General features: G+C 43.8%; 2 protein-coding genes across 2 annotated transcripts; one reads left to right on the forward strand and one right to left on the reverse strand.

The window, feature by feature from the left end:
- The first annotated feature begins 2,960 nt into the window (after nt 1–2,960).
- On the forward strand, nt 2,961–5,053 carry LOC132874305 (polyadenylate-binding protein 1-like 2). Its single transcript, XM_060910380.1, has 6 exons — nt 2,961–3,138; nt 3,480–3,673; nt 3,776–3,891; nt 4,384–4,526; nt 4,656–4,750; nt 4,868–5,053. The coding sequence occupies exons 1-6, from the start codon at nt 2,961–2,963 to the stop codon at nt 5,051–5,053; spliced, it is 912 nt and encodes a 303-aa protein (XP_060766363.1).
- A 14,534-nt stretch (nt 5,054–19,587) lies between these two features.
- Nucleotides 19,588–23,852, reverse strand: LOC132874048 (aerolysin-like protein). Its single transcript, XM_060909925.1, has 2 exons — nt 23,649–23,852; nt 19,588–20,767 (listed from the first exon to the last, which is right to left on the reverse strand). Exon 2 carries the CDS (start codon nt 20,744–20,746, stop codon nt 19,793–19,795), a length of 954 nt encoding a protein of 317 aa, XP_060765908.1. The 5' UTR covers nt 20,747–20,767; nt 23,649–23,852; the 3' UTR covers nt 19,588–19,792.
- Between the last annotated feature and the right edge of the window lie 2,296 nt (nt 23,853–26,148).

The raw sequence follows: 26,148 nt of genomic DNA on the forward strand, positions 1-26,148 counted from the left end.
TATATATATATATATATATATATATATATATATATATATATATATATATATATATGTACACATACACCCATAATATCATATAATTATTTATATATATATATATATATATATATATATATATATATATATATACTGTATATACACACAATACTCATTATAATGTAAATATACAACCCCGATTCCAAAAAAGTTGGGACAAAGTACAAATTGTAAATAAAAACGGAATGCAATAATTTACAAATTTCAAAAACTGATATTGTATTCACAATAGAACATAGACAACATATCAAATGTCAAAAGTGAGACATTTTTTAATTTCATGCCAAATATTGGCTCATTTGAAATTTCATGACAGCAACACATCTCATAAAAGTTGGGACGGGGCAATAAGAGGCTGGAAAAGTTAAAGGTACAAAAAAGGAACAGCTGGAGGACCAAATTGCAACTCATTAGGTCAATTGGCAATAGGTCATTAACATGACTGGGTATAAAAAGAGCATCTTGGAGTGGCAGCGGCTCTCAGAAGTAAAGATGGGAAGAGGATCACCAATCCCCCTAATTCTGCGCCGACAAATAGTGAAGCAATATCAGAAAGGAGTTCGACAGTGTAAAATTGCAAAGAGTTTGAACATATCATCATCTACAGTGCATAATATCATCAAAAGATTCAGAGAATCTGGAAGAATCTCTGTGCGTAAGGGTCTAGGCCGAAAAACCATACTGGGTGCCCGTGATCTTCGGGCCCTTAGACGACACTGCATCACATACAGGCATGCTTCTGTATTGAAATCACAAAATGGGCTCAGGAATATTTCCAGAGAACATTATCTGTGAACACAATTCACTGTGCCATCTGCCGTTGCCAGCTAAAACTCTATAGTTCAAAGAAGAAGCCGTATCTAAACGTGATCCAGAAGCGCAGACGTCTTCTCTGGGCCAAGGCTTATTTAAAATGGACTGTGGCAAAGTGGAAAACTGTTCTGTGGTCAGACGAATCAAAATTTGAAGTTCTTTATGGAAATCAGGGACGCCGTGTCATTCGGACTAAAGAGGAGAAGGACGACCCGAGTTGTTATCAGCGCTCAGTTCAGAAGCCTGCATCTCTGATGGTATGGGGTTGCATTAGTGCGTGTGGCATGGGCAGCTTACACATCTGGAAAGACACCATCAATGCTGGAAGGTATATCCAGGTTCGAGAGCAACGGTGTACAAATTTATTTGTTATTATTTGAAAAAGGCCAGTTTGCAATATGTCTGGTAAATACAAATGGATTTACTGTACAAAAGGGGTTTGAGGGAAATAATAATAATAATAATAATAGAAAGCTTTGTGACTGATTCACATGCAAGGTCACAACACTTCATATCCACTGAAAGTACTTGGCCTGTTCAGCTTTAGTATTCATATAGGGTTAAAAACAATTTTCCCATACTGATAGTTCAAGCTGTTTATTTCTGGAGTGTGAACTTGTGCTTAATTTACTAAGTTCATGCTCCCATCTGTTAGCTGGGTGAAGTATGCTCTCAGAGACGGATGTAAGTGCAGAAGGTGTGTTTATTAATAAAAGTGAAGACATGTAAACAATCCAGAACAGCAGGCATAAACAAACAAACAGGGGAAACAACTCAGGACTTCCTGAAGCATTTGCGCGTTCACAGTCTTTATATTGGGTGTGACGTTTACGGCGCGCGCGCTGCCCGGCGCGTGCACGAGAGTCAGTGGTGCACGCGCCAAGGCGCGCTACCGCAGCTGTGACATCATCAAAGTTCTACTGCTCCATGTTCGCTGGTTAATTGGTTCCAAAGTTTAAAAATAAACAGTTCCAAAATTCCATTCTGTACTTATAAAAGAGTGATCCTAGAGCATCACTAACCAGAGCATCATTAACCAGCGACTAGCAGTGATTGTCAGAGATAATCAGCAGAAAGCAGCGAGATCATTTATTCTTTACATTTACAGTAAGAAGACTTTTAATGACTTATTGATTTATAATGTAAAAATTAGATATGTGAGGGGTGGCACGGTGTTGTAGTGGTTAGCACTGTCGCCTCACACCAAGAAGGTCCTGGGTTCGAGCCCAGTGGCCGGCAAGGGCCTTTCTGTGTGGAGTTTGCATGTTCTCTCCATGTCTGTGTGGGTTTTCTCTGGGTGCTCCGGTTTCCACCACAGTCCAAAGACATGCAGGTTAGGCTAATTGGTGGCTCTAAATTGACCGTAGGTGTGAATGGTTGGTTGTCTCTGTGTCAGCCCTCCGATAACCTGGTGACTTGTCCAGGGTGTACCCTGCCTCTCGCCCATAGTCAGCTGGGATAGGCTCCTGCGACCCTGTAGAACAGGATAAGTCTCATCTCATCTCATTATCTCTAGCCGCTTTATCCTGTTCTACAGGGTCGCAGGCAAGCTGGAGCCTATCCCAGCTGACTACAGGTGAAAGGCGGGGTACACCCTGGACAAGTCGCCAGGTTATCACAGGGCTGACACATAGACACAGACAACCATTCACACCCACATTCACACCTACGGTCAATTTAGAGTCACCAGTTAACCTAACCTGCATGTCTTTGGACTGTGGGGGAAACCGGAGCACCCGGAGGAAACCCACGCGGACACGGGGTGAACATGCAAACTCCGCACAGAAAGGCCCTCGCCGGCCACGGGGCTCGAACCCGGACCTTCTTGCTGTGAGGCGACAGCGCTAACCACTACACCACTGTACCGCCTGTAATGCTCATATTACACATAATAGTACTAAGATGAAGAATTTCTCGGCCTTTATGTTTTAAGATTTCTCTAAATTCTGAGAAATGTATTTTTTAGTTCACTTATAATAAAGTTTGTCTGTTTAAAACAGTAGTATGTTGGTAGGCCTGCTAAATTTTCAGTTCACAGTTCATTTGGTGTTATTGCTTTTCTTCACCACTGAAAGTCTAATTTTTTTTTAATTTTAGGTGAAATGAAAATGAATTTTGTAATGGCTACATTGTATGTGGGGGATCTGCACGCCAATGTGACCGAGCCCATGCTTGTGCAGAAATTCAGGCCTGCAGGACCCATTCACTCCATCCGGCTCTGCAGGGACAGGATGACAGGCTCCTCACTCGGCTACGCCTTCATCAACTTCTACCATCGAGCCGATGGTAATACAAACCATACACAACAAAAGAGAACACTATTCTGCACACTTTTTGCATCTTTTACTGTTTTATTAGACAGATCAGGTTGCGTAATGTGCCTTTTATGAGATGCAGTTTTGTTCAAAACTATATTTTACTGTCTATATTTATTTTCTTATAAACACTACAATTAAAAGGTTAGAATTCTCTCATATTTTCAGTGCGAGATTAATTAACCATAACAATATTCTTCCATAACCTTTTTCACCCATCTATACTGAGGGTGCCAATAATTCTGGATGTAAATGTATATGCTTATAACAGACAGATCTTTTTATTGAAATAATCCACTTTTGTTTCCTCAGCTGAGCGAGCACTGGAAATGCTCAACTTTGAGCTCCTTATGGGACAGCCCATGCGCATAATGTGGTCTCAGAGGGATTCATCGCAGAGGAGCACTGGCATCGGAAACTTGTTTATTAAGAATTTGGACAAGTCAATTGACAGCATGGCCCTTTTTGACACTTTTTCCCTCTTTGGAAAGATCGTATCGTGCAAGGTTTGCCCTTTGAACTGGTTAGATGTGAAAAGTATCTGTGTGAGCTGATATTAAAGTCCTGAGTTTAATTGTGTGTGTTGATATGATGTGTCTCTCCTGAAGGTTGTTTGTAATGAGAAAAGACCAGCAGGGTACGGCTATGTCCAGTTCGAGTCTGCAGAGGTAGCGGATTTAGTGAAGGAGAGGCTCAACGGCAAACTGCTGAACGGCCGTAAAGTGTAAGCCATCTCATCTCATCTCATTATCTCTAGCCGCTTTATCCTTCTACAGGGTCGCAGGCAAGCTGGAGCCTATCCCAGCTGACTACGGGCGAAAGGCGGGGTACACCCTGGACAAGTCGCCAGGTCATCACAGGGCTGACACAGACAACCATTCACACTCACATTCACACCTACGGTCAATTTAGAGTCACCAGTTAACCTAACCTGCATGTCTTTGGACTGTGGGGGAAACCGGAGCACCCGGAGGAAACCCACGCGGACACGGGGAGAACATGCAAACTCCACACAGAAAGGCCCTCGCCGGCCCCGGGGCTCGAACCCAGGACCTTCTTGCTGTGAGGCGACAGCGCTAACCACTACACCACCGTGCCGCCCAGTGTAAGCCATGTAGAAATTATTACTTTTTACCAGCCTGAGTTTGAATGTCAGGGTTATTTTGTCATTTGTTGAGATAGAGACTCTAAGAGCAGTATCTCTGTTGTGTTACAGGTGTATTGAACACTTTAAGTCCCATGAGGAGCGCATGGCTGAGAAGAGCAACCAGCAACCTCAAGTCCTCAGCAAGATCTTCATCAGAAACCTTGATGAGGACATGGACAGCAAGAAGCTGAAACATATCTTCAGGAAGTTCGGTGAGGATCCCGAATAGAGTGTTATGAGTTAAACACCATGAACAAGGATTGTTTGAGCAAATTCTAGAGTTAAGACAGAGCTTTATAATTGTTGTGTGTCTGTGTATGTGTGTGCGTGTGTGTGTCCAGGTCCTGTGTCGAGAGTTCAGGTTATCTATAATAAGAACGGGAAGTCTAGAAGATTTGGCTTCATAAAATTTGTGAAGAATGAGGATGCACAGAGGGTGAGTGAACACTGCAACACTACAGCCAAGTGTACTAGTGTCCAACCTTGTGTAAAGTTTCCTTCCAGCAGGAAAAACAACAATTAATGGTGTGTGTGTGTGTGTGTGTGTGTTCAGGCTGTGGATGAAATGAATGGGAAAGAGCTGAATGGCAAGACTCTGTATGTGGACCAAGCACACAATAAAGCAGAGCAACAGGCTGAACTCAGGCACAAATATGAACAGGTAAATGGCCACACACGCATGCACACACACACACACACCACACACACACACACACTCACTTTGCCCTCTCTGCTGTAGGGGCTGAATCTCTATGTGAAGAACCTGGATGTTCATGTGGATGACGAGTGTCTGCGCAATGAGTTCCTGCGATTTGGAGCCATAATCAGCGCAAAGGTCCCTTACATCACTTACATCTCGTCGTACATGACTTATAGCCAACTCGGCTATCAGCTCATGTACGACTCGAGTTCGTGGAATAATTGTTAAATATTCCATCATGGTTAGCCATGTTAGCGTGTTTATCCTCATGTGTCTCCTCACTGTCCACTACAGGTGATGATGGAGAATGGCCGCTCTAAACGTTTTGGGTTTGTGCGGTTCTCATCCCCTACGGAAGCCATGAATGCCATAAAGGGGATGAACGGCAGGATGTGGGGCAGGAAGAAGCTATATGTGGCTGTAGCTCAGCGCAAGGAGGAGCACCAGGCTTACCTTCCTTCTCCGAACATCCAGAGGAAGGTGAGTATGCAGGTTGGTGTTAACACAGTACAGAACATCTAAAATCATTCAAAATTGGACTTAAAGGGTTTCTGTCTGCAAAGGATTGAAGAACCAGAGCTTTAAGCTACTCTACTCTAGTTAATACTTCCAAGTTACCCCATGAGGATAGCAGAGCGAACTGCAACCTGTGATTCTGATCTGAGAGAAACAAGATGAAACAAAGTGTGCTAATGGCTGTGTGTATGTGTGTGTTACAGACGAAGAACCTGGCTCCCAATTATGCAAGCTGGCAAAAGGTCAGAATGACAGCTTCACAACCAGCTGCAGCTGCGGTTCCAGTTCCACAACCAGCTGCAGAGGATGTTCCAGCTCCACAACCAGCTGCAGCTGAGGTTCCAGCTCCTGAAACAACTGCAGCAGATGTTCCAGTTCCACAACCAACTTCAGCAAATGTTCCAGCTCCACAACTAGCTGCAGTGGAGGTTCCCACCACAGCAACAAATGCAGCAGATGTTCCAGCCCCAGAACCAACTGCAGCTGAGATTCCAGCCCCAGAAACAGCTGCGTCTGAGGTTCCAGTCCCAGAAACAGCTGCATCTGAGGTTCCAGCCCCAGAGCCAGCTGCATCTGAGGTTCCAGCCCCAGAGCCAGCTGCATCTGAGGTTCCAGTCCCAGAGCCAGCTGCATCTGAGATTCCAGTCCCAGAGCCAGCTGCATCTGAGGTTCCAGCCCCAGAGCCAGCTGCATCTGAGGTTCCAGCTCCTGAAACAGCTGCATCTGAGATTCCAGCCACAGAACCAGCTGCGTCTGAGGTTCCAGCCCCAGAAACAACTGCGTCTGAGGTTCCAGCCCCACAGCCAACTGCGTCTGAGGTTCCAGCCCCACAGCCAACTGCGTCTGAGGTTCCAGCCCCACAGCCAACTGCGTCTGAGGTTCCAGCCCCACAGCCAACTGCACCTGATGTTCTAGGTCCACAACCAGCTGCAGCTGATGTTCTAGGTCCACAACCAGCTGCACCTGAGGTTCCAGCCCCAGAAACAACTGCGTCTGAGGTTCCAGCCCCACAACGAACTGCGTCTGAGGTTCCAGCCCCAGAAACAACTGCATCTGAGGTTCCAGCTCCTGAAACAACTGCATCTGAGATTCCAGCCACAGAACCAGCTGCGTCTGAGGTTCCAGCCCCACAGCCAACTGCGTCTGAGGTTCCAGCCCCACAGCCAACTGCGTCTGAGGTTCCAGCCCCAGAAACAACTGCGTCTGAGGTTCCAGCCCCACAGCCAACTGCGTCTGGGGTTCCAGCCCCAGAACCAGCTGCATCTGAGGTTCCAGCCCCAGAACCAGCTGCATCTGAGGTTCCAGCCTCAGAAACAGCTGCACCTGAGGTTCCAGCTCCACAACCAGCTGCAGCTGAGGTTCCAGCCCCAGAAACAACTTCAGCTGATGTTCTAGGTCCACAACCAGCTGCATCTGAGGTTCCAGTCCCAGAAACAACTGCATCTGAGGTTCCAGCCCCACAACCAACTGCGTCTGAGGTTCCAGCCTCTGAAACAACTTCATCTGAGGTTCCAGCTCCACAGCCAGCTGCAGCAGATGTTCCAGCTCCACAACCGGCTGCAGCAGATGTTTCAGCTCCACAATCAACTGCAGCAGATGTTCCAGCTCCACAACCGGCTGCAGCAGATGTTCCAGCTACTGAAAGAACTGGAGCAGATGTTCCAACTCCACAACTGGCTGCAGCTGGTATTCCAGCTCCTGAAACAACTGGAGCAGATGTTCCAGCTCCTGAAACAACTACAGCAGATGTTCCAGCCCCAGAAACAACTGCGTCTGAGGTTCCAGCCCCACAGCCAACTGCGTCTGAGGTTCCAGCCCCACAGCCAACTGCGTCTGAGGTTCCAGCCCCACAGCCAACTGCGTCTGAGGTTCCAGCCCCACAGCCAACTGCGTCTGAGGTTCCAGCCCCAGAAACAATTGCATCTGAGGTTCCAGCCTCAGAAACAGCTGCATCTGAGGTTCCAGCCTCAGAAACAGCTGTACCTGAGGTTCCAGCTCCACAACCAGATGCAGCTGAGGTTCCAGCCCCAGAAACAACTGCAGCTGATGTTCTAGGTCCACAACCAGCTGCATCTGAGGTTCCAGTCCCAGAAACAACTGCATCTGAGGTTCCAGCCCCACAACCAACTGCATTTGAGGTTCCAGCCCTACAACCAACTGCGTCTGAGGTTCCAGCCCCTGAAACAACTTCATCTGAGGTTCCAGCTCCACAGCCAGCTGCAGCAGATGTTCCAGCTCCACAACCGGCTGCAGCAGATGTTTCAGCTCCACAATCAACTGCAGCAGATGTTCCAGCTCCACAACCGGCTGCAGCAGATGTTCCAGCTACTGAAACAACTGGAGCAGATGTTATAGCTACTGAAAGAACTGGAGCAGATGTTCCAACTCCACAACTGGCTGCAGCTGGTATTCCAGCTCCTGAAACAACTGGAGCAGATGTTCCAGCTCCTGAAACAACTACAGCAGATGTTCCAGTCCCAGAAACAACTGCGTCTGAGGTTCCAGTCCCAGAAACAACTGCGTCTGAGGTTCCAGTCCCAGAAACAACTGCGTCTGAGGTTCCAGCCCCAGAAACAACTGCGTCTGAGGTTCCAGCTCCTGAAACAGCTGCATCTGAGATTCCAGCCACAGAACCAGCTGCGTCTGAGGTTCCAGCCCCACAGCCAACTGCGTCTGAGGTTCCAGCCCCACAGCCAACTGCGTCTGAGGTTCCAGCCCCACAGCCAACTGCGTCTGAGGTTCCAGCCCCACAGCCAACTGCGTCTGAGGTTCCAGCCCCACAGCCAACTGCGTCTGAGGTTCCAGCCCCACAGCCAACTGCGTCTGAGGTTCCAGCCCCACAGCCAACTGCGTCTGAGGTTCCAGCCCCACAGCCAACTGCGTCTGAGGTTCCAGCCCCACAGCCAACTGCGTCTGAGGTTCCAGCCCCACAGCCAACTGCGTCTGAGGTTCCAGCCCCACAGCCAACTGCACCTGAGGTTCCAGCTCCACAACCAGCTGCAGCTGAGGTTCCAGCCCCAGAAACAACTGCAGCTGATGTTCTAGGTCCACAACCAGCTGCACCTGAGGTTCCAGCCCCAGAAACAACTGCGTCTGAGGTTCCAGCCCCAGAAACAACTGCATCTGAGGTTCCAGTCCCTGAAACAACTGCATGTGAGATTCCAGCCACAGAACCAGCTGCGTCTGAGGTTCCAGCCCCACAGCCAACTGCGTCTGAGGTTCCAGCCCCACAGCCAACTGCGTCTGAGGTTTCAGCCCCAGAACCAGCTGCGTCTGAGGTTCCAGCCCCACAGCCAACTGCGTCTGAGGTTCCAGCCCCAGAAACAACTGCGTCTGAGGTTCCAGCCCCTGAAACAACTGCGTCTGAGGTTCCAGCCCCTGAAACAACTGCATCTGAGATTCCAGCCCCAGAACCAGCTGCATCTGAGGTTCCAGCCCCAGAAACAACTGCACCTGAGATTCCAGCTCCACAACCAGCTGCAGCTGAGGTTCCAGCCCCAGAAACAACTGCAGCTGATGTTCTAGGTCCACAACCAGCTGCACCTGAGGTTCCAGTCCCAGAAACAACTGCGTCTGAGGTTCCAGCCCCACAACCAACTGCGTCTGAGGTTCCAGCCCCACAACCAACTGCGTCTGAGGTTCCAGCCCCACAGCCAACTGCGTCTGAGGTTCCAGCCCCACAACCAACTGCGTCTGAGGTTCCAGCCCCAGAAACAACTGCGTCTGAGGTTCCAGCTCCTGAAACAACTGCATCTGAGATTCCAGCCACAGAACCAGCTGCATCTGAGGTTCCAGCCCCAGAAACAACTGCATCTGAGGTTCCAGCCCCTGAAACAACTGCATCTGAGATTCCAGCCCCAGAACCAGCTGCATCTGAGGTTCCAGCCCCAGAAACAACTGCACCTGAGGTTCCAGCCCCACAACCAGCTGCAGCTGAGGTTCCAGCCCCAGAAACAACTGCAGCTGATGTTCTAGGTCCACAACCAACTGCGTCTGAGGTTCCAGCCCCACAACCAACTGCGTCTGAGGTTCCAGCCCCACAACCAACTGCGTCTGAGGTTCCAGCCCCACAACCAACTGCGTCTGAGGTTCCAGCCCCAGAAACAACTGCGTCTGAGGTTCCAGCTCCTGAAACAACTGCATCTGAGATTCCAGCCACAGAACCAGCTGCATCTGAGGTTCCAGCCCCAGAAACAACTGCATCTGAGGTTCCAGCTCCTGAAACAACTGCATCTGAGATTCCAGCCACAGAACCAGCTGCATTTGAGGTTCCAGCTCCTGAAACAACTTCATCTGAGGTTCCAGCTCGTCAACCGGCTGCAGCTGATGTTCCAGCTCTAGTCGATGATGAAGCTTCTGCTACTTCTACATCTACAGCACCTGTAAGTGAAGTGCAGGGAGACGACGAAAGAACAAAACACAGACAAGCCTTTGGACACACACACACAAAATATTATTCTATATGTTTCATGCTAAATTATAATAATAATAATAATAATAATAATAATCTATGTTCCCAGGTTGTATCTACATGTCTACCACCTGGGCAAAGTCTGACACTTTCCATCTTGGAATCTTCACCAGTAGATCAGCGGATCCTGATGTCATGTGAGTCTCACACTCGTACACAATTACACACATATATATTCACTTCTGCTCTGCTGCACTGCATTTGTTTTACGCACTTTTTTGATTTCCCTAAGTGTTTCTGCGTTAAGACTGAAAATGTCTCCAAGCAGCTGCTTTTAAGTCCTCTTGCTTTTCTTACACATTAATAGTGTTCAGAAAGGTTCATTCACTTTATCACTATTCACTCTCCCTCAAACACCCCCTCACTCTCTCACCCTCTCTCTCTCTCTCTCTCTCTCTCTCTCTCTCTCTCTCTCCTCAGACAAACATATGTTTCCGCTGGTGAAGAAAATCTACTGGACTCTGTCCAGAAAGATCACCTGGATGCTTGTGGAGGACGAGAACATCTTTGAGATATTGAATATGATCTCAGATCCTGAGCTCCTGCGTGTCAGGGTGAGCACACACACCCCTACACACACATTATTACTATTATTATTTTTTAGGAATTATTTGTCAAGTGGTCATCATGAATGTTTAATCAAGCAATACAGAAACTGTTTCACTCTCCTATTCAGTCTTTATATGCATATCACTTTAATTTACACACATGTGATTCATGCATATGTGTGTGTGGTTTTGTTTGTAGGTGGATGAAATGCACGCTCTCCTGAAGGTAAGAGAACCATTTTACTTTATTTACAGAAAAATAAAGGCTTTAAACATGTGAACCAATTTTATCCCTAATAAATTTGTTTATCCCTCAACAATTTACTGATACAACAATTTATTTATACAACAATTTATTTATATATCAGCAGGATCCAACTCCACAACCAGCTGCAACAGATGTTCCAGCTCCAGTTGGTGATGAAGATTCTACATCTACAGCACCTGTAAGTGAAGTGCAGTGAGACAAAGACACAACTGAAGAACAAAACACAGAGAATCCTTTGGACACACACACAAAAAAAATTTATTCTGCATCCTTCATGCTATAATAATAATAATCTATGTTCCCAGGTTGTATCCACATGTCTACCACCTGGACAAAGTCTGACTCTTTCCATATTGGAATCTTCACCGGTAGACTTGCGGGTCTGGATATTGTATGAGTCTCACACTCATGTATACACAAACACACACATAAATATGCCTCATATTCACTCCTGCTCTGCAGCACTGCATTTTTTTACATACTTTTTCGATTTCCCCAAGTGTTTCTGTGTGAAGACTGAAAATGTCTCCAAGCAGCTGCTTTTAACTCCTCTTGCTTTTCTTACACATTAATACTGTTTAGAAAGGTTCTGCTTTTTGAACCATGAGACCATTCGCTTTATCACTATTCACTCTCCCTCACACCCCCTCACACTCACTCTCTCTCTCTCTGCAGACGATCATCTGTTTCCGCTGGTCAAGAAAATCTACCGGACTCTGGCCAGAAAGATCACCTCAATGCTTGTAGAGGATTCAAACATCTACGAGATATTCAACATGATCTCAGATCCTGAGCTCCTGCGTGTCAGGGTGAGCACACACCCCGACACACACGTTATTACTATTATCGCTTTTATGAATAATTTTTCAAGTAGTAATGAATGTTTAATCAAGCAATACAGAAACTGTTTCACTCTCCTATTCAGTCTTTATATGCATATCACTTTAAGTTACACACACGTGATTCATGCATACATGTGTGTGGTTTTGTTTGTAGGTGGATGAAATGCACGCTCTCCTCAAGGTAAGAGAACCATTTTACTTTATTTACAGAAAAATAAAGGCTTTAAACACGTGAACTACTTATGTCCCTAATAAATTAATTTATCTCTCAAAAATGTAGTGATACAACAATTTATTTATACAGCAACAGGTTCCAGCTCCACAACCAGCTGCAGCAGATGTTCCAGCTCTAGTGAATGATGAAGCTTCTGCTACTTCTACATCTACAGCACCTGTAAGTGAAGTGCAGCGAGAGAAAGACATAACTGAAGAACAAAACACAGAGAAGCCTTTGGACACACACACATACAAAATACACACACCTCAGACAGCATTTGTTTTTTGGGGGTTCAGTGTGAAAATGAACAGCCAGCCAAACCAAAAGAATCAGTTTCACTCCGATTCAGATTGAACAGATGAACTCACGTGTGTGAATTGTGTTTATAGAAAGTGGAGTTGACGCTGGGGGAGGAGTCTGAGAAGCCGAGTAAGAAGGAGATGAGCGCAGAGGAGCTGAGCAAGCATCTCAAGTGGTTGCTTCAGGGCAAAGCCAAAAACTCGAGGATCCACAACTGGATGAAGGTAAACATGGAGTTCTGGCTGTGTTTCAACTGTAATTAAAATGAAAGGATTTTGCTTCGAGTTTGTTGGGGGCGGTTCCTCAACTATGGCAGTAGTTTTCATATGTCCATGATGACTGATGCTGTATTCTGCTAGCATGTTACAAAGATGGCTAATTAGCATGCTAGTCTGCTGAAATGGTGACATTTGAACAGTCAGTATGTAATTAACTAGTAATTGGAAATGGTAATTAAATGGTATCGCAACCTGAAAAGAGGATTGATCATTATTCTTTCCAGGCGAATCTTGATGAGCAGCAGATGACCTCCAGCTCGTTTGTCCGAGTGCTCATAACTTCCGTGTGTCAAGCTGCGATCATTTGTGAGCTACATCAGTTTTTAATTATGTACAGTTTTAAATTCTTTATCCATGGCTCATAATAATTGTGTAATATTTCGTGGCCAATCGCAGGTGAGAAACCGTGTGAAGTGGATGAGGAGCAGATTACCCAAAGGGCCAAGCTGCTGCAGAAGTACCTGGTGGACGAGCAGAAGGAGCTGCAGGCACTTTATGCTCTCCAAGCCCTCATGGTCCAACTGCAGCAACCAGGAAGTGAGTACAGTTCTGGATTCTGATTGGTCAGAGATTGTTCATGATGATGTGTTTTCTATCACAGCAGCTTTGACAGTAGTAAATTGTAATTGTTGGCAGTTTGCAGTGGTTTAAGAGGAATGGTGAGGGGTAACATTCCATTCTCTCTCTCTCTCTCTCTCTCTCTCTCTCTCTCTCAGAATTTCTGAGGAATGTCTTTTACACACTGTATAATGAGGACGTGATTCATGAGGAGACGTTCTACAAGTGGGAGTCCAGCAAAGACCCAGCTGAGCAAGTGGGCAAAGGCGTGGCTCTCAAATCTGCCAAGGCATTCTTAACCTGGCTTCAAGAGGCTGAGTATTAATAAGATAACAGCTAAAAGCAAGAGCGCCCCCTTCAGTCTGGGAGCTGTACTACACTGAAGTAAAGGACTACAAACTGTAAAGAACTTTGAGCTCATGAAGACTCAAGGCAGTCGATGGACACTGACTACAGTCACTTCTTTCTTTTATGCCTCTATCACTTTTTAAAAAAAATAAAAAGTTTTTTTTCCAAGGGAGTAACTCAAATTATTTTTATGATTGTGTAATGGGGGCGGCACGGTGGTGTAGTGGTTAGCGCTGTCGCCTCACAGCAAGAAGGTCCTGGGTTCGAGCCCCGGGGCCGGCGAGGGCCTTTCTGTGTGGAGTTTGCATGTTCTCCCCGTGTCCGCGTGGGTTTCCTCCGGGTGCTCCGGTTTCCCCCACAGTCCAAAGACATGCAGGTTAGGTTAACTGGTGACTCTAAATTGACCGTAGGTGTGAGTGTGAATGGTTGTCTGTGTCTATGTGTCAGCCCTGTGATGGCCTGGCGACTTGTCCAGGGTGTACCCTGCCTTTCGCCCGTAGTCAGCTGGGATAGGCTCCAGCTTGCCTGCGACCCTGTAGAAGGATAAAGCGGCTAGAGATAATGAGATGAGATGAGATGAGATTGTGTAATGGCTGCGTGCTACGGTTGTCGTGGATGAGGAGGATTTTTTTTTTCTGGAAACACTTATGACAATATGTCCTCCCCCTCATCGCCTATACCCCCCCCCCCCCCCCAAGTGCTGCTCTTGTTAATCAGTCAGTGTAGATTTACTCGATTATTTATTTATTTATTTATTTATTTATTATTACAGTGTAGATAGGCTCGAGTATGGATCTGGGGGGCGGGCCTTCCTGTTTGCTGTAAGAGCAGGCATTGATCAAGGGTCATGGGGATTAACCTTGACCTTTAACCCTTTTTATCTGCTGGAAAAGGGTCACCATGCTTTCTTCAATGCCATCTCTCTCTCTCTCTTTCTCTCTCTCAATTCCAGTCGATACTCAAACACTTACATAGTTTCTGTGTTACCTTTGACATAAACGGTGTGCCTTTGTTACGGTCAATTGAAAGAAGAATGCCATACCTCGGAATGATTTCTTTGGCTAGGATTTTAACCACAGTGCTAGCATTTTCCTGTGCACATGGAAAGGCTTCAACCCATTTAGAAAACTTGTCAACAATCATGAGCACATATTTCAAATTTCTTTCTGATGGCATATGGGTGAAATCAATTTGCAAACACTGAAATGGGCCACTCGGTGGTGGCAAAGCATCATTTTTGGCAGTTCCCCTTGCACATTCGCTCAGGCACAAATTAAACAGGAGTCCAACATCAGTTTTACCGCAATGCAGAATTGTTTGATAACCTGTTTAGCTAGCTCTCACCAAATGTACCATCTCTAGCATAAAGTTTCCACTGTGATTGACTCTCCGTCCATCCTGCTAAATTATCAACGAAAGGTTTCACAAAATAGCCAAAACCCTTGTAATTATACATGGATTGATTTGGAGTCTTATATTTACTCTTAGACTGACCACTTCCACCCATCTTCACAAACACAAAACACTTAAACTCTATAAAAGAGAGAATTTCTTTTGGCGGAGTGAGATTAAATTTCAACAAATTACAGTATTTAAAACTAATTCTCAATGTGCTTTGAGCATGTGAACCTCTCAATCGGTCTCTGGAAACACCATGAGATTATATACATACTGTATATGGCAGTTTTAGGAATACACGTGGTTGAGTAAGACTGATTGACCCTCTTATTCCAAGAAACACTCAAAATAAGGACAACTTACACAAATCAAACTACAATTACTTTCAATCAGTCTTAAAAAACACCTACTGACTTTTATACGTTACACATATGTCTACAATTGGGATTATAAAATCTTCAAATGGAAGAAGAGAACCCAAGATAATTAATGAAAAGAAAAATCTTAATTTCCACATGGGGATCCCGGACAAGCCCCAGAAAATAAGATAGATTTTGATTTGTCTGTACTGAAGAAGATTGAATTGATAAAGTATGAGTGATCTAGAAATATAAGTCCTATGCCACCTAGGAGATTCTGCCTCATGGATCAATCTGGGAGCGACAACCACTAATGCAGACACAGCAGTTCAGGGATGTTTCTCAATTTATTGAAGGACAAACACAAGTATATATCCACATTCAAGAGTGTGGTGGAGCAATATGATTGGAAAATGTGATTGGCTGAGTGTCATAGAGTAGCTTCAACAAGTGATGGAAAATTACTGAGCAGGATAGCCTTATGAAAAACAGAGCACATGTGTGAGCAAAGATAAGTTTCATGGATTGAAATGAAACCAGCCAAAACAAGTTGCAAGCAAGCCAAACAAACATCTCTATCATCTATATAGCCCAGGTTATTTTACACTTTTGGCCATCGCTGTCAATATTCCTGGTATTTTCATGACAATACTTTTCATCCAGTTATTGCACAGCAATATTACTTTTCACAGCCAGCACAAAGGCAGCATCACAATTACTTGGTAAATAATGTTCATTAATTCTTACATTAATGGGAGTTTTCATATTGAATCCATGTAAGAAGTCTCTTTCTGATTTTATCTTGATTGAAGTGATAAGGGCAGCAACACTTACTTGCAAAAGTATCTGTTACACCCCTGTTGGTGTCTTAGCTCACACCACTAAATAATAATAATAGGCGGCACGGTGGTGTAGTGGTTAGCGCTGTCGCCTCACAGCAAGAAGGTCCTGGGTTCGAGCCCCGGGGCCGGCGAGGGCCTTTCTGTGCGGAGTTTGCATGTTCTCCCCGTGTCCGCGTGGGTTTCCTCCGGGTGCTCCGGTTTCCCCCACAGTCCAAAGACATGCAGGTTAGGTTAACTGGTGACTCTAAATTGACCGTAGGTGTGAATGTGAGTGTGAATGGTTGTCTGTGTCTATGTGTCAGCCCTGTGATGACCTGGTGACTTGTCCAGGGTGTACCCCGCCTTTCGCCCATAGTCAGCTGGGATAGGCTCCAGCTTGCCTGCGACCCTGTAGAAGGATAAAGCGGCTAGAGATAATGAGATGAGATAATAATAATAATAATAAGCATTGCCAGGCAAAACAAACCTCGCCCAGTAGCACTTATGATGAATATGAAGGATGATATCGTAAAAAAACGATTTTGACCTTTTTGATGACCTTGATTTTGACCTTGTGTGTGAACATACTTGGCCAATAAACATGGTTCTGATTCTGATTCTCTGCTGCTCTCAGCCAATCAGAACACACCGTACTGCTTACTGCTCTCAGCCAATCAGAACACACCATACTGCTCTCACACCGTACTGCATAATCGTTACACTCTTACATTCTTACAGCACAATGACATAGTGGCTACTGCCTCTATATGAAGCAGTAGCCACAAAAACCTTGACCTTGACTGGATGACCCCCAAAATGTTGGAGGTTCTATTTGAGACCAATGCCCATCTATCCTGAAAGTTTAATGAAGATTGGTCCAGCCGTTTGCCCATAACATTGTTTACAAAAAAACAAAGAAACAAACAAAGAAACCCGAAAGAAAACAATACTTCGCCCCCAGTGGACTCCGTCCAGGTGAGGTAATAATAATAATAATAATTTGTATTTAAAAGCACCTTTCATGATGCCCAAGGTCACTTCACAAATAGAAACATACAAATGCAATTAATAAAATATTAAATGAATTTTGCACAAGTTCATGGCATCCTTCAAACATGGCCGCTACGGACTACAACTCCCAAGCGCCACAGTGCTCTCCCTCTCCTGAGTATTGATTGGGAGCACACCTGTTCCGCAACCTAGTCATTAACGCTCCTTATTTAAAGATGCCAAACACTCATGCACTTTGCAAAGTATCATTCTGTGTCCCCATACCTGATCATACTGTTTGTTTTTTGGCCTGCTTCTAGTTATTCTGACCCTCGCTACGGTTATTACCCGACTCTGAGACTGTAGTACTTGTGACATTGTGTTTGCACATCAACCGACCCTTGGCACAAACCTGACTCTGATTCTCGCCTTAAGATTTGGATTTGTTCACCAGTTTGCAATGCACCCGCTCTTCCCTGCAATTGCATCCGTAAGTGCCTGCACTCTGACAATGAACAGTAATCTCATATTTACAAGGTAGTAAAACCAAGTCACAGTGAATATGCCAGCTTAAAGAGATGAGACTTCAAGTGGCGTTTAAAGTCCACAATGGATTCACAGTGTCTGGAAGTAAATTCCAGAGCTCGGGGTAATGTGACCAAATGCTCTTTCTCCTATGGTGTTGAGGTTCATGTTTGGTATTCTCAGTAAACCTGCTGAGGAGGATCACAGTGAACAGGCAGGGGTGTGGTTCGCAAGAAGGTCACTGAGATGTGAGAGCATGGTTATGTAAGGCCTTATAAGCTAGGAGCAGATCTTTAAATTGGACTTGATATGCAACTGGGAGCCAGTGAAGCTGCATGAGTAAAGGTGTTATGATCCTGGCTGCAGAGTTTTGGATTAATTGGAGCTGGTGGAGTAGATTATTTTGGAAGCCAGACAAGATGGAGTTACAGTAGTCAATGCGAGATGTAACATAAGCATTCACCGGGACTTCTGCACTCTGCAGAGTGAGGGCTGGGCATAGTCTTATGATGTTCTGTAGATGGAAGAAGGCACTGCGAGACACATTGTTGATGTGTACACTGAAGGATAGTGTACTGTCTAATATTGACCTGAGTGGTGCAAGGTATGGTGTAGCCATCTATGCAGAGGACGAATGTGTCCATCTTTGCAAGAGCTGATTTTGAGCCAACAACTAATAGTTCAGTCTTATTGCTATTTAGCTTTAAGTAGTTCTTTGTCATCCACATATTGATGTCATTGAGACAGGCAATGATCGTAGCAGGAGGAAGAGAGGCTGTGGGTTTGGTGGATATGTAAAGCTGGGTGCCATCAGCATAGCAGTGAAACTGAACTGAACTGAAATGAACTGAAGGGTGCTTTTGTACTGAAGAATGTGCTCAGAGTACATCCCGTTATGTACAGCAAGGCCAGTCTTTTTTTGATAGCCGCTCCAGGCATCGACCCATGGACTTCCTTTGATGGAGTTCAGGTGTAAACCAAGGTGCAGAGTGTACAAATGAAAGTGTCTTTGAGAGCGCAAGAATGTTAAGTGCTATAGACATGCAGTTGTTGTAATAGACAACTAGATCCACCAATGAAGCATTAGGAGTAGGGCAAGCAAGGATAGGAGGCAATTACAGAAGTGAGTTCCTCCAGCTTCACCTTTTTGATATTTCGATATGGCATCACACACTGAACTTTTGACTTTATGCCAGGCAAGTAGGTGTCAAATAGCACAAGTTTGTGATCTGAGATGGGTAGTTCGGCAGTACTGAAATTGCCAGGTGTAATACCACAGCAACAGACCAGATCGGAAATATGCCCTTTGTTATGGGTGGGCTAAAGAAAATGGGTGTGGTCTGCAGCAAGTAAATAATCACAGTATTCACCCACCTTGAACTTTTCCACATTTTTTATGTGAAGTACAATTCCATTTGACTAATGATGTGACTTCTGATGAGGACTTATTACACTAGAACTAATGTAAGGGTTACACACCAGTGGGGTGAATACTTATCAAAACTTTCATATGGTGTATTTACAAAATTATTTTGCAGACTATATTTATTATTTCCACAACTTCAAGATTAATGGATATTTTGTGTAGATTCATGGCATAAAGTCCATTTCAGTTCCAGGTTGTAGCAGTAAAGGTGGAAATGCGAATATTTATGGATGGCACTGTACATTTGGCTTTCTGTTGATATTTAATAGTATAATAGAATAAGTATTTTTATGCTCTCTCTTATCCTTCTGATGTATCCGTAAGCAGCTGGGGGTCACTGATTCATCCAGCTAGCCTTCATCAAATCCATAAATCAGCCAAACTGCAGTCCTTACAGCACATGGTCCAGAGTAATGTTAACTGGTGATTTAGTGACATGTTAGATTTCACATTTTATTAGAGTATTAGCTAATTATAAATTTCACTGTAGCTATAAATAACTCAAGTTTACACTAAGCTTGCTTGCTGGTATAGTTATAAAATTATCATGTATATATCATGTAAGAATTGTCACACAGTTCTCACAAGGATATTTTAGCACATGCTCTCAGCTAAAAAAAAAAAAGCCATGTTATTTTTGCATATTCAAAATCAAATACGATCTACATCCAGTTCTCGACATTATGCACAAAGAAATGAACTGAGAGATGAAGAGAACAATTATTTTTATTGAACTCCTTACAGATTGAAAAGAAGCAGATGAATTATCTTCATAGCATTCAATTAACAAGGGAAATGGTAATAATCTAATAAAATCATTTAAACCAAGCTAGAGTCAAACTAAATCAAACTGATTCTTTTACTAATGCAAAACATGTGCATCTGCACTAAGCTCTTTCTGTAGATGTGGAATTTACAGGTTTTTCGCTGATTCCGTCACAACTGTTTTTGCATCAGTGTAAGTGACACCTTTGTAGATTCCACTGGTTGGAAACTGCAGCACGCTGCCATTATAGCAGGTAATCTTGACTGTGCCTTTGTAGGGCAGATCAACTGTAGCACGGCCAATTGTGATGTCCACATCCACGGCTTTCCCTGGAGGGACTTTGACAGGAAATGAGAGCAGCTCCGTTTTCTCTTCAGTGTTCTCTAAACCATATGAGCTCTCGGTGCCCACTGTGAAACCAAATCCAGCTGATACTTCCACAACTTCTGGAATTCCTGCCTTCACTTCCATTGAAAATGAAAATTCAATCTTGTTGGTAACAGACCAGGATGACTTTTTGCTGATTGTTTTGGAGGTTTCTATTTTATATTCTTGAGTTTCACTTGTATTATTTTGATAAGTCGCAGATTTGATTTCCTCAACAGCCACATTGGGTATCACACTATGAAGTGTGGGATACTGAACATCTGTTAGCTCAGTAGACCTGATGGTGTTGATGAACATGAAGCCTAAGCAATCAATATCTGAACCAGCACTTCCTTTGATTCCAACACAGATCCCCGAACCCACATCAATTGGATATTCTCTTTTCAGACCCCAGTCTGTCATGTATGCAAAGAACTCCCGGGAGCGATTTGTCTTGAATTTGATGCCACCCAGACGTGTTCCAGCTCCATTTCCCCAAAGTGAAAGGGAGGTGAAATGCTCTCCATCTTCAAAAATAAATTCTGAAAACTTCCCATCAGGGTTTCCAATCTGCTTGGACTGGCCATCAGTAAGCCAAACCTTGATGGCTTTTATCTGCCACCCGCTGGCCCACACCCAGATCTTTTTCAGTGTGGCTCCATTTCCAGTACCATTAAAATCAAAGCCAGATCCTCCTTGCCCACCGATTATAAGGATGCCTGCTAGGTATGACATGATCTTGTTCTTAATATGTACCTTTAAAAAAGCAAGCAAATATTTAGGGTTAACTGGTTAGAATGGAAAATAAATATTCTGAGCAAAAGTCAAGAATTTTCCTTTCTTAATTGCTCACAAAGAAGATATTGAAATGTCAGAAGCATGTACAGTATTAAGCTCTGGCACTCACAAAGCGTTATCAGCATGTATTTTTAGATTAATTACAACCCCGATTCCAAAAAAGTTGGGACAAAGTACAAATTGTAAATAAAAATGAAATGCAATGATGTGGAAGTTTCAAAATTCCATATTTTATTCAGAATACAACATAGATGACATATCAAATGTTTAAATTGAGAAAATGTATCATTTAAAGAGAAAAATTAGGTGATTTTAAATTTCATGACAACAACACATCTCAAAAAAGTTGGGACAAGGCCATGTTTACCACTGTGAGACATCCCCTTTTCTCTTTACAACAGTCTGTAAACGTCTGGGGACTGAGGAGACAAGTTGCTCAAGTTTAGGGATAGGAATGTGAGCCCATTCTTGTCTAATGTAGGATTCTAGTTGCTCAACTGTCTTAGGTCTTTTTTGTCGTATCTTCCATTTTATGATGCACCAAATGTTTTCTATGGGTGAAAGATCTGGACTGCAGGCTGGCCAGTTCAGTACCCGGACCCTTCTTCTACGCAGCCATGATGCTGTAATTGATGCAGTATGTGGTTTGGCATTGTCATGTTGGAAAATGCAAGGTCTTCCCTGAAAGAGACGTCGTCTGGACAGGAGCATATGTTGCTCTAGAACCTGGATATACCTTTCAGCATTGATGGTGTCTTTCCAGATGTGTAAGCTGCCCGTGCCACATGCACTAATGCAACCCCATACCATCAGAGATGCAGGTTTCTGAACTTGGGTCGTCCTTCTCCTCTTTAGTCCGAATGACACGGCGTCCCTGATTTCCATTAAGAACTTTAAATTTTGATTCGTCTGACCACAGAACAGTTTTCCACTTTGCCACAGTCCATTTTAAATGAGCCTTGGCCCAGAGAAGACGTCTGCGCTTCTGGATCATGTTTAGATACGGCTTCTTCTTTGAACTATAGAGTTTTAGCTGGCAACGGCGGATGGCACGGTGAATTGTGTTCACAGATAATGTTCTCTGGAAATATTCCTGAGCCCATTTTGTGATTTCCAATATAGAAGCATGCCTGTATGTGATGCAGTGCCGTCTAAGGGCCCAAAGATCACAGGCACCCAGTATGGTTTTCTGGCCTTGAGCCTTACGCACAGAGATTCTTCCAGATTCTCTGAATCTTTTGATGATATTATGCACTGTAGATGATGATATGTTCAAACTCTTTGCAATTTTACACTGTTGAACTCCTTTCTGATATTTGTCGGCGCAGAATTAGGGGAATTGGTGATCCTCTTCCCATCTTTACTTCTGAGAGCCGTTGCCACTCCAAGATGCTCTTTTTATACCCAGTCATGTTAATGACCTATTGCCAATTGACCTAATGAGTTGCAATTTGGTCCTCCAGCTGTTCCTTTTTTGTACCTTTAACTTTTCCAGCCTCTTATTGCCCCTGTCCCAACTTTTTTGAGATGTGTTGCTGTCATGAAATTTCAAATGAGCCAATATTTGGCATGAAATTTCAAAATGTCTCACTTTTGACATTTGATATGTTGTCTATGTTCTATTGTGAATACAATATCAGTTTTTGAGATTTGTAAATTATTGCATTTCGTTTTTATTTACAATTTGTACTTTGTCCCAACTTTTTTGGAATCGGGGTTGTAATAATTTGTTACTTATATTAATTGATGTTACTGATTTTTTTTTTTAATAGTCAATAATTAATACCTTCACTGACCAATGTTCATAACATTTGTGAATAAAATGAAGCCCATGATGACCAACATGGGCAATATATAATATGAATTGTTTGTGGTTGTTAGCTGGCAAAATTCAGAGCTGAGGCTGAGGTAAGTTCTGATATTTAAACCTGAAGCCAGAGCTCAGTTCACAATATTAACACAGTATCAGAGAAAAAAAAAATCACAATGCAGATTTCTCAAATGCTGTGTATGAGATAGTCTGCACCAACATATAGTAATTTCACCAAGCCAACTAATAGTACTCTGTTATTTGAAGACGATCAATATGTAGTCAGTAATTTTACCTCTTTTTGTAACTATATAGCCAAAGATATGTGGACACCTGACCATCACACCCATACATGAGCCTTCCCCAGACTGTCGTCAAAAAGTTCAAAGCACAGTTATCTACAATGTCTTTACTTGCTGTAGCATTAAGATTTCACTTTACTGGCCTCAAATATGACCTATAAAGACAAGGTTTGTCAGGAAGAACTCAAGTGGCCTGCACAGGGCCATGACCTCAGCCCCACTGAACACTTTCGGGATGAATTAGAACATAAACTGCCCACCAGGCCTCCTCGCCTGATATCAGTGCCAGACTTCAGTCATGTTCTTTTGGCTGAAAGTGTATAAACTACATTCCAAAATCTAGTGGAAAGCCTTCCCAGAAGAATGGAGGTTATTAGAACAGCGAAGGGGGACTAAATCTGGAATAGGATGTTCAATAAGTGCATATGGGTATGATGGTTAGGTGTCTACAAACCTTTGGCGATATAGTGTATATCATGTTACCCATTTCATGGGTTTTAAAATTGATCAATACCTTCTAAGAAATCAGAATCAAGCATGCAGAAGCACGGTGGTATAAATGATCTTGGTTGAAGAAACCTTAATAGAAAGCATTTCCACAGACAGTAACAGAAAGATTAGGTATAAATTATGTAACTTACTATCCATCTGTCCCTGCTGTAAATAAACACTACAAAGCTTTTCGTACATTATAAATCATTTGATCAAGAACAGCAGGCATACTTACAAGAAAGTTGTCAGAAGCAGGGTGAAAGAAATGTCTTCTTTACAAGATGCTTTGTGAAGGATGCAAGATTTTAGATAAGACAAGCTACATGGTCCCTTATATACATGAGTGTAGCGAGTCTGACGGGTGGGTGGAGCACAGAAGGACGGCAGGCCAGAACTGAGTTCAACAAAACTCTTTTATTTTCCACTTTTCAGTGTACTTATTTTCCACTCTCCCAGCCACACACGCACGCACACACACAAGGCGTCTGGTTGGGGAGAGAGCTCCCTTCCTCTGCCCTCCAGTCACCAACCGACGCTTGACCACGCCCTGCTCCCACAATGAGATAAAGAGGGTCGTCTTGATTCTTGCCTCATGCCTGAAGAAAAGGTGTGTGTGTGTTTGTGATTTGAGGGCAAAGTCAACGGTTAAATTTGCCTTTTGTTTTTCAGAAAAATGAGAATTCATATACGTAACTTAAACTGTCATTTGCAGTGTATCTTTTTCTTAAACAACTTAAAGTTTAATAGCTTGTTACTCTTATGACTTTCTCCTGGTTCCATGAACAAGACAATGTTGAAAAAGACTTCAAGTATTTACTGTATTGGTTCTTCATTATGAATCTATTAGTTAAGTATTTATCTGAGCTTCTTTGTGCTGCTTATAGTGTTACCAAAATAAGTTTTTAAGTTAAGTTCTGTTCTCAATTCTTGACAATGAAGTCATAGTTCACTGACTGGAATGCTATTATTTAATATGTAAATTAGGCCCAAAGTATGTGGACACCTGACCAATCACACCTTGTGCTTGGATCTGCTTGTTGAACATCCCACTATAGATTTAGTCCCTCTTTTCTGTTATAATAACCTCCACTATTCCACAAAGGCTTTCCACTAGATTTTGGTGTGGGGATTTGTGATCATTCAGCCACAAGAGCATTAGTGAGGTCAGGCATTGGTGTTGGACAAGAAGGCCTGACGCACAGTCAATGTCTCAGTTCATCCCAAGGTGTTCAGTGGAGGCCATGTCTTTATGGGATGTGGGACCATTAGTTCCAGTAAATGAAAATGTTGTTTAATAAGATCCTAGAGAATGAGAAGATGCCAAATGAATGGAGAAAGAGTGTGCTAGTCCCAATATACAAGAATAAGGGAGATGTACAGAGCTGCAGTAATTACAGAGGAATAAAATTGATGAGCCACACCATGAAGCTATGGGAAAGGGTATTGGAGGTGAGATTGAGAAGAAAGGTAGCAATCTGTGAACAGCAGTACGGGTTTATGCCAAGGAAGAGCACATCGGATGCAATTTTTGCTTTAAGAATATTAATGGAGAAGTACAGAGAAGGCCAGAGAAAGCTACATTGCGTGTTTGTAGACCTGGAGAAGGCATACGATAGCGTGCCGAGAGATTAGTTATGGTATTGTATGAGAAAGAGTGGAGTGAATGAGAAGTATATTAGAGTGGTGAAAGACATGTATGAGAACAGTGAAACGGCAGTGAGGTATGCAGTTGGAACAACTGAATGGTTCAAGGTGAAGGTGGGACTCCATCAAGGATCTGCTTTGAGTCCTTTTTTGTTTGCTATAGTGATGGATAGCTTGACGGACAAAGTGAGGCAAGAGTCACCATGGAACATGATGTTTGCGGATGATATTGTGATATGTGGTGAAAGTAGAAAGGAGGGAGTTGGTTGATGGAAAGGAGTTGGGTTTGGAGAGATGGAGGTATGCATTGGAACGAAGAGGAATGAAGGTGAGCTGTAGCAAAACAGAATACATGTGCATCAATGAGAATGGGGATGAGGGTGTAGTGAAGATGCAAGGAGTAGACATAAAGAAAGTTGGTGAATTCAAGTACCTGGGGTCAACTATGCAGGAAAATGGGGGCTGCGATAGTGAGGTGAGAAAGAGAGTGCAGGCAGGGCGGAGCAGTTGGAGAAGGATTTCGGGAGTCATTTGTGATAGGAAAGTCCCAGCAAAAGTGAAAGGTAAGATGTATAAGACAGTAGTGATACCAGCTGTGATGTATGGATTGGAGACTGTACCCTTAACGAAGAGACAGGAGGCAAAGTTGGAGGTGGCGGAGTTGAGGATGTTAAGGTTTGCAATGGGAGTGACAAGGTTGGACAGGATAAGGAATGAGCACATCAGAGGGACAGCACATGTGGAGAGCTTGGGAATTAAGCTAAGAGAGATGAGACTGAGATGGTATGGGCACATCCTGAGAAGAGATGCAGTGCATGTGGGAAGGAGAATGTTGAGGATGGAGCTGCCAGGCAAACGAAAATGAGGAAGGCCAAAGAGGAGATACATGGATGTGGTGAGAGAGGACATGAAAGTGGCAGGTGTGTTAGAGAAGGATGCGGAAGACAGGGAGCAACGGAGACAAAAGATCCGCTGTGGCGACCCCTAATCGGGAGCAGCCAAAAGAAGAAGAAGAAGAGTTCCAGTAAATCAAAATCACAATGCTATTCTAGATGATTGTGTGCTTCCAACTTTTGAGCAACAGTTTGAGG

This window comes from Neoarius graeffei, chromosome 26 (assembly GCF_027579695.1).
Source record: "Neoarius graeffei isolate fNeoGra1 chromosome 26, fNeoGra1.pri, whole genome shotgun sequence".
NCBI lineage: Eukaryota > Metazoa > Chordata > Actinopteri > Siluriformes > Ariidae > Neoarius > Neoarius graeffei.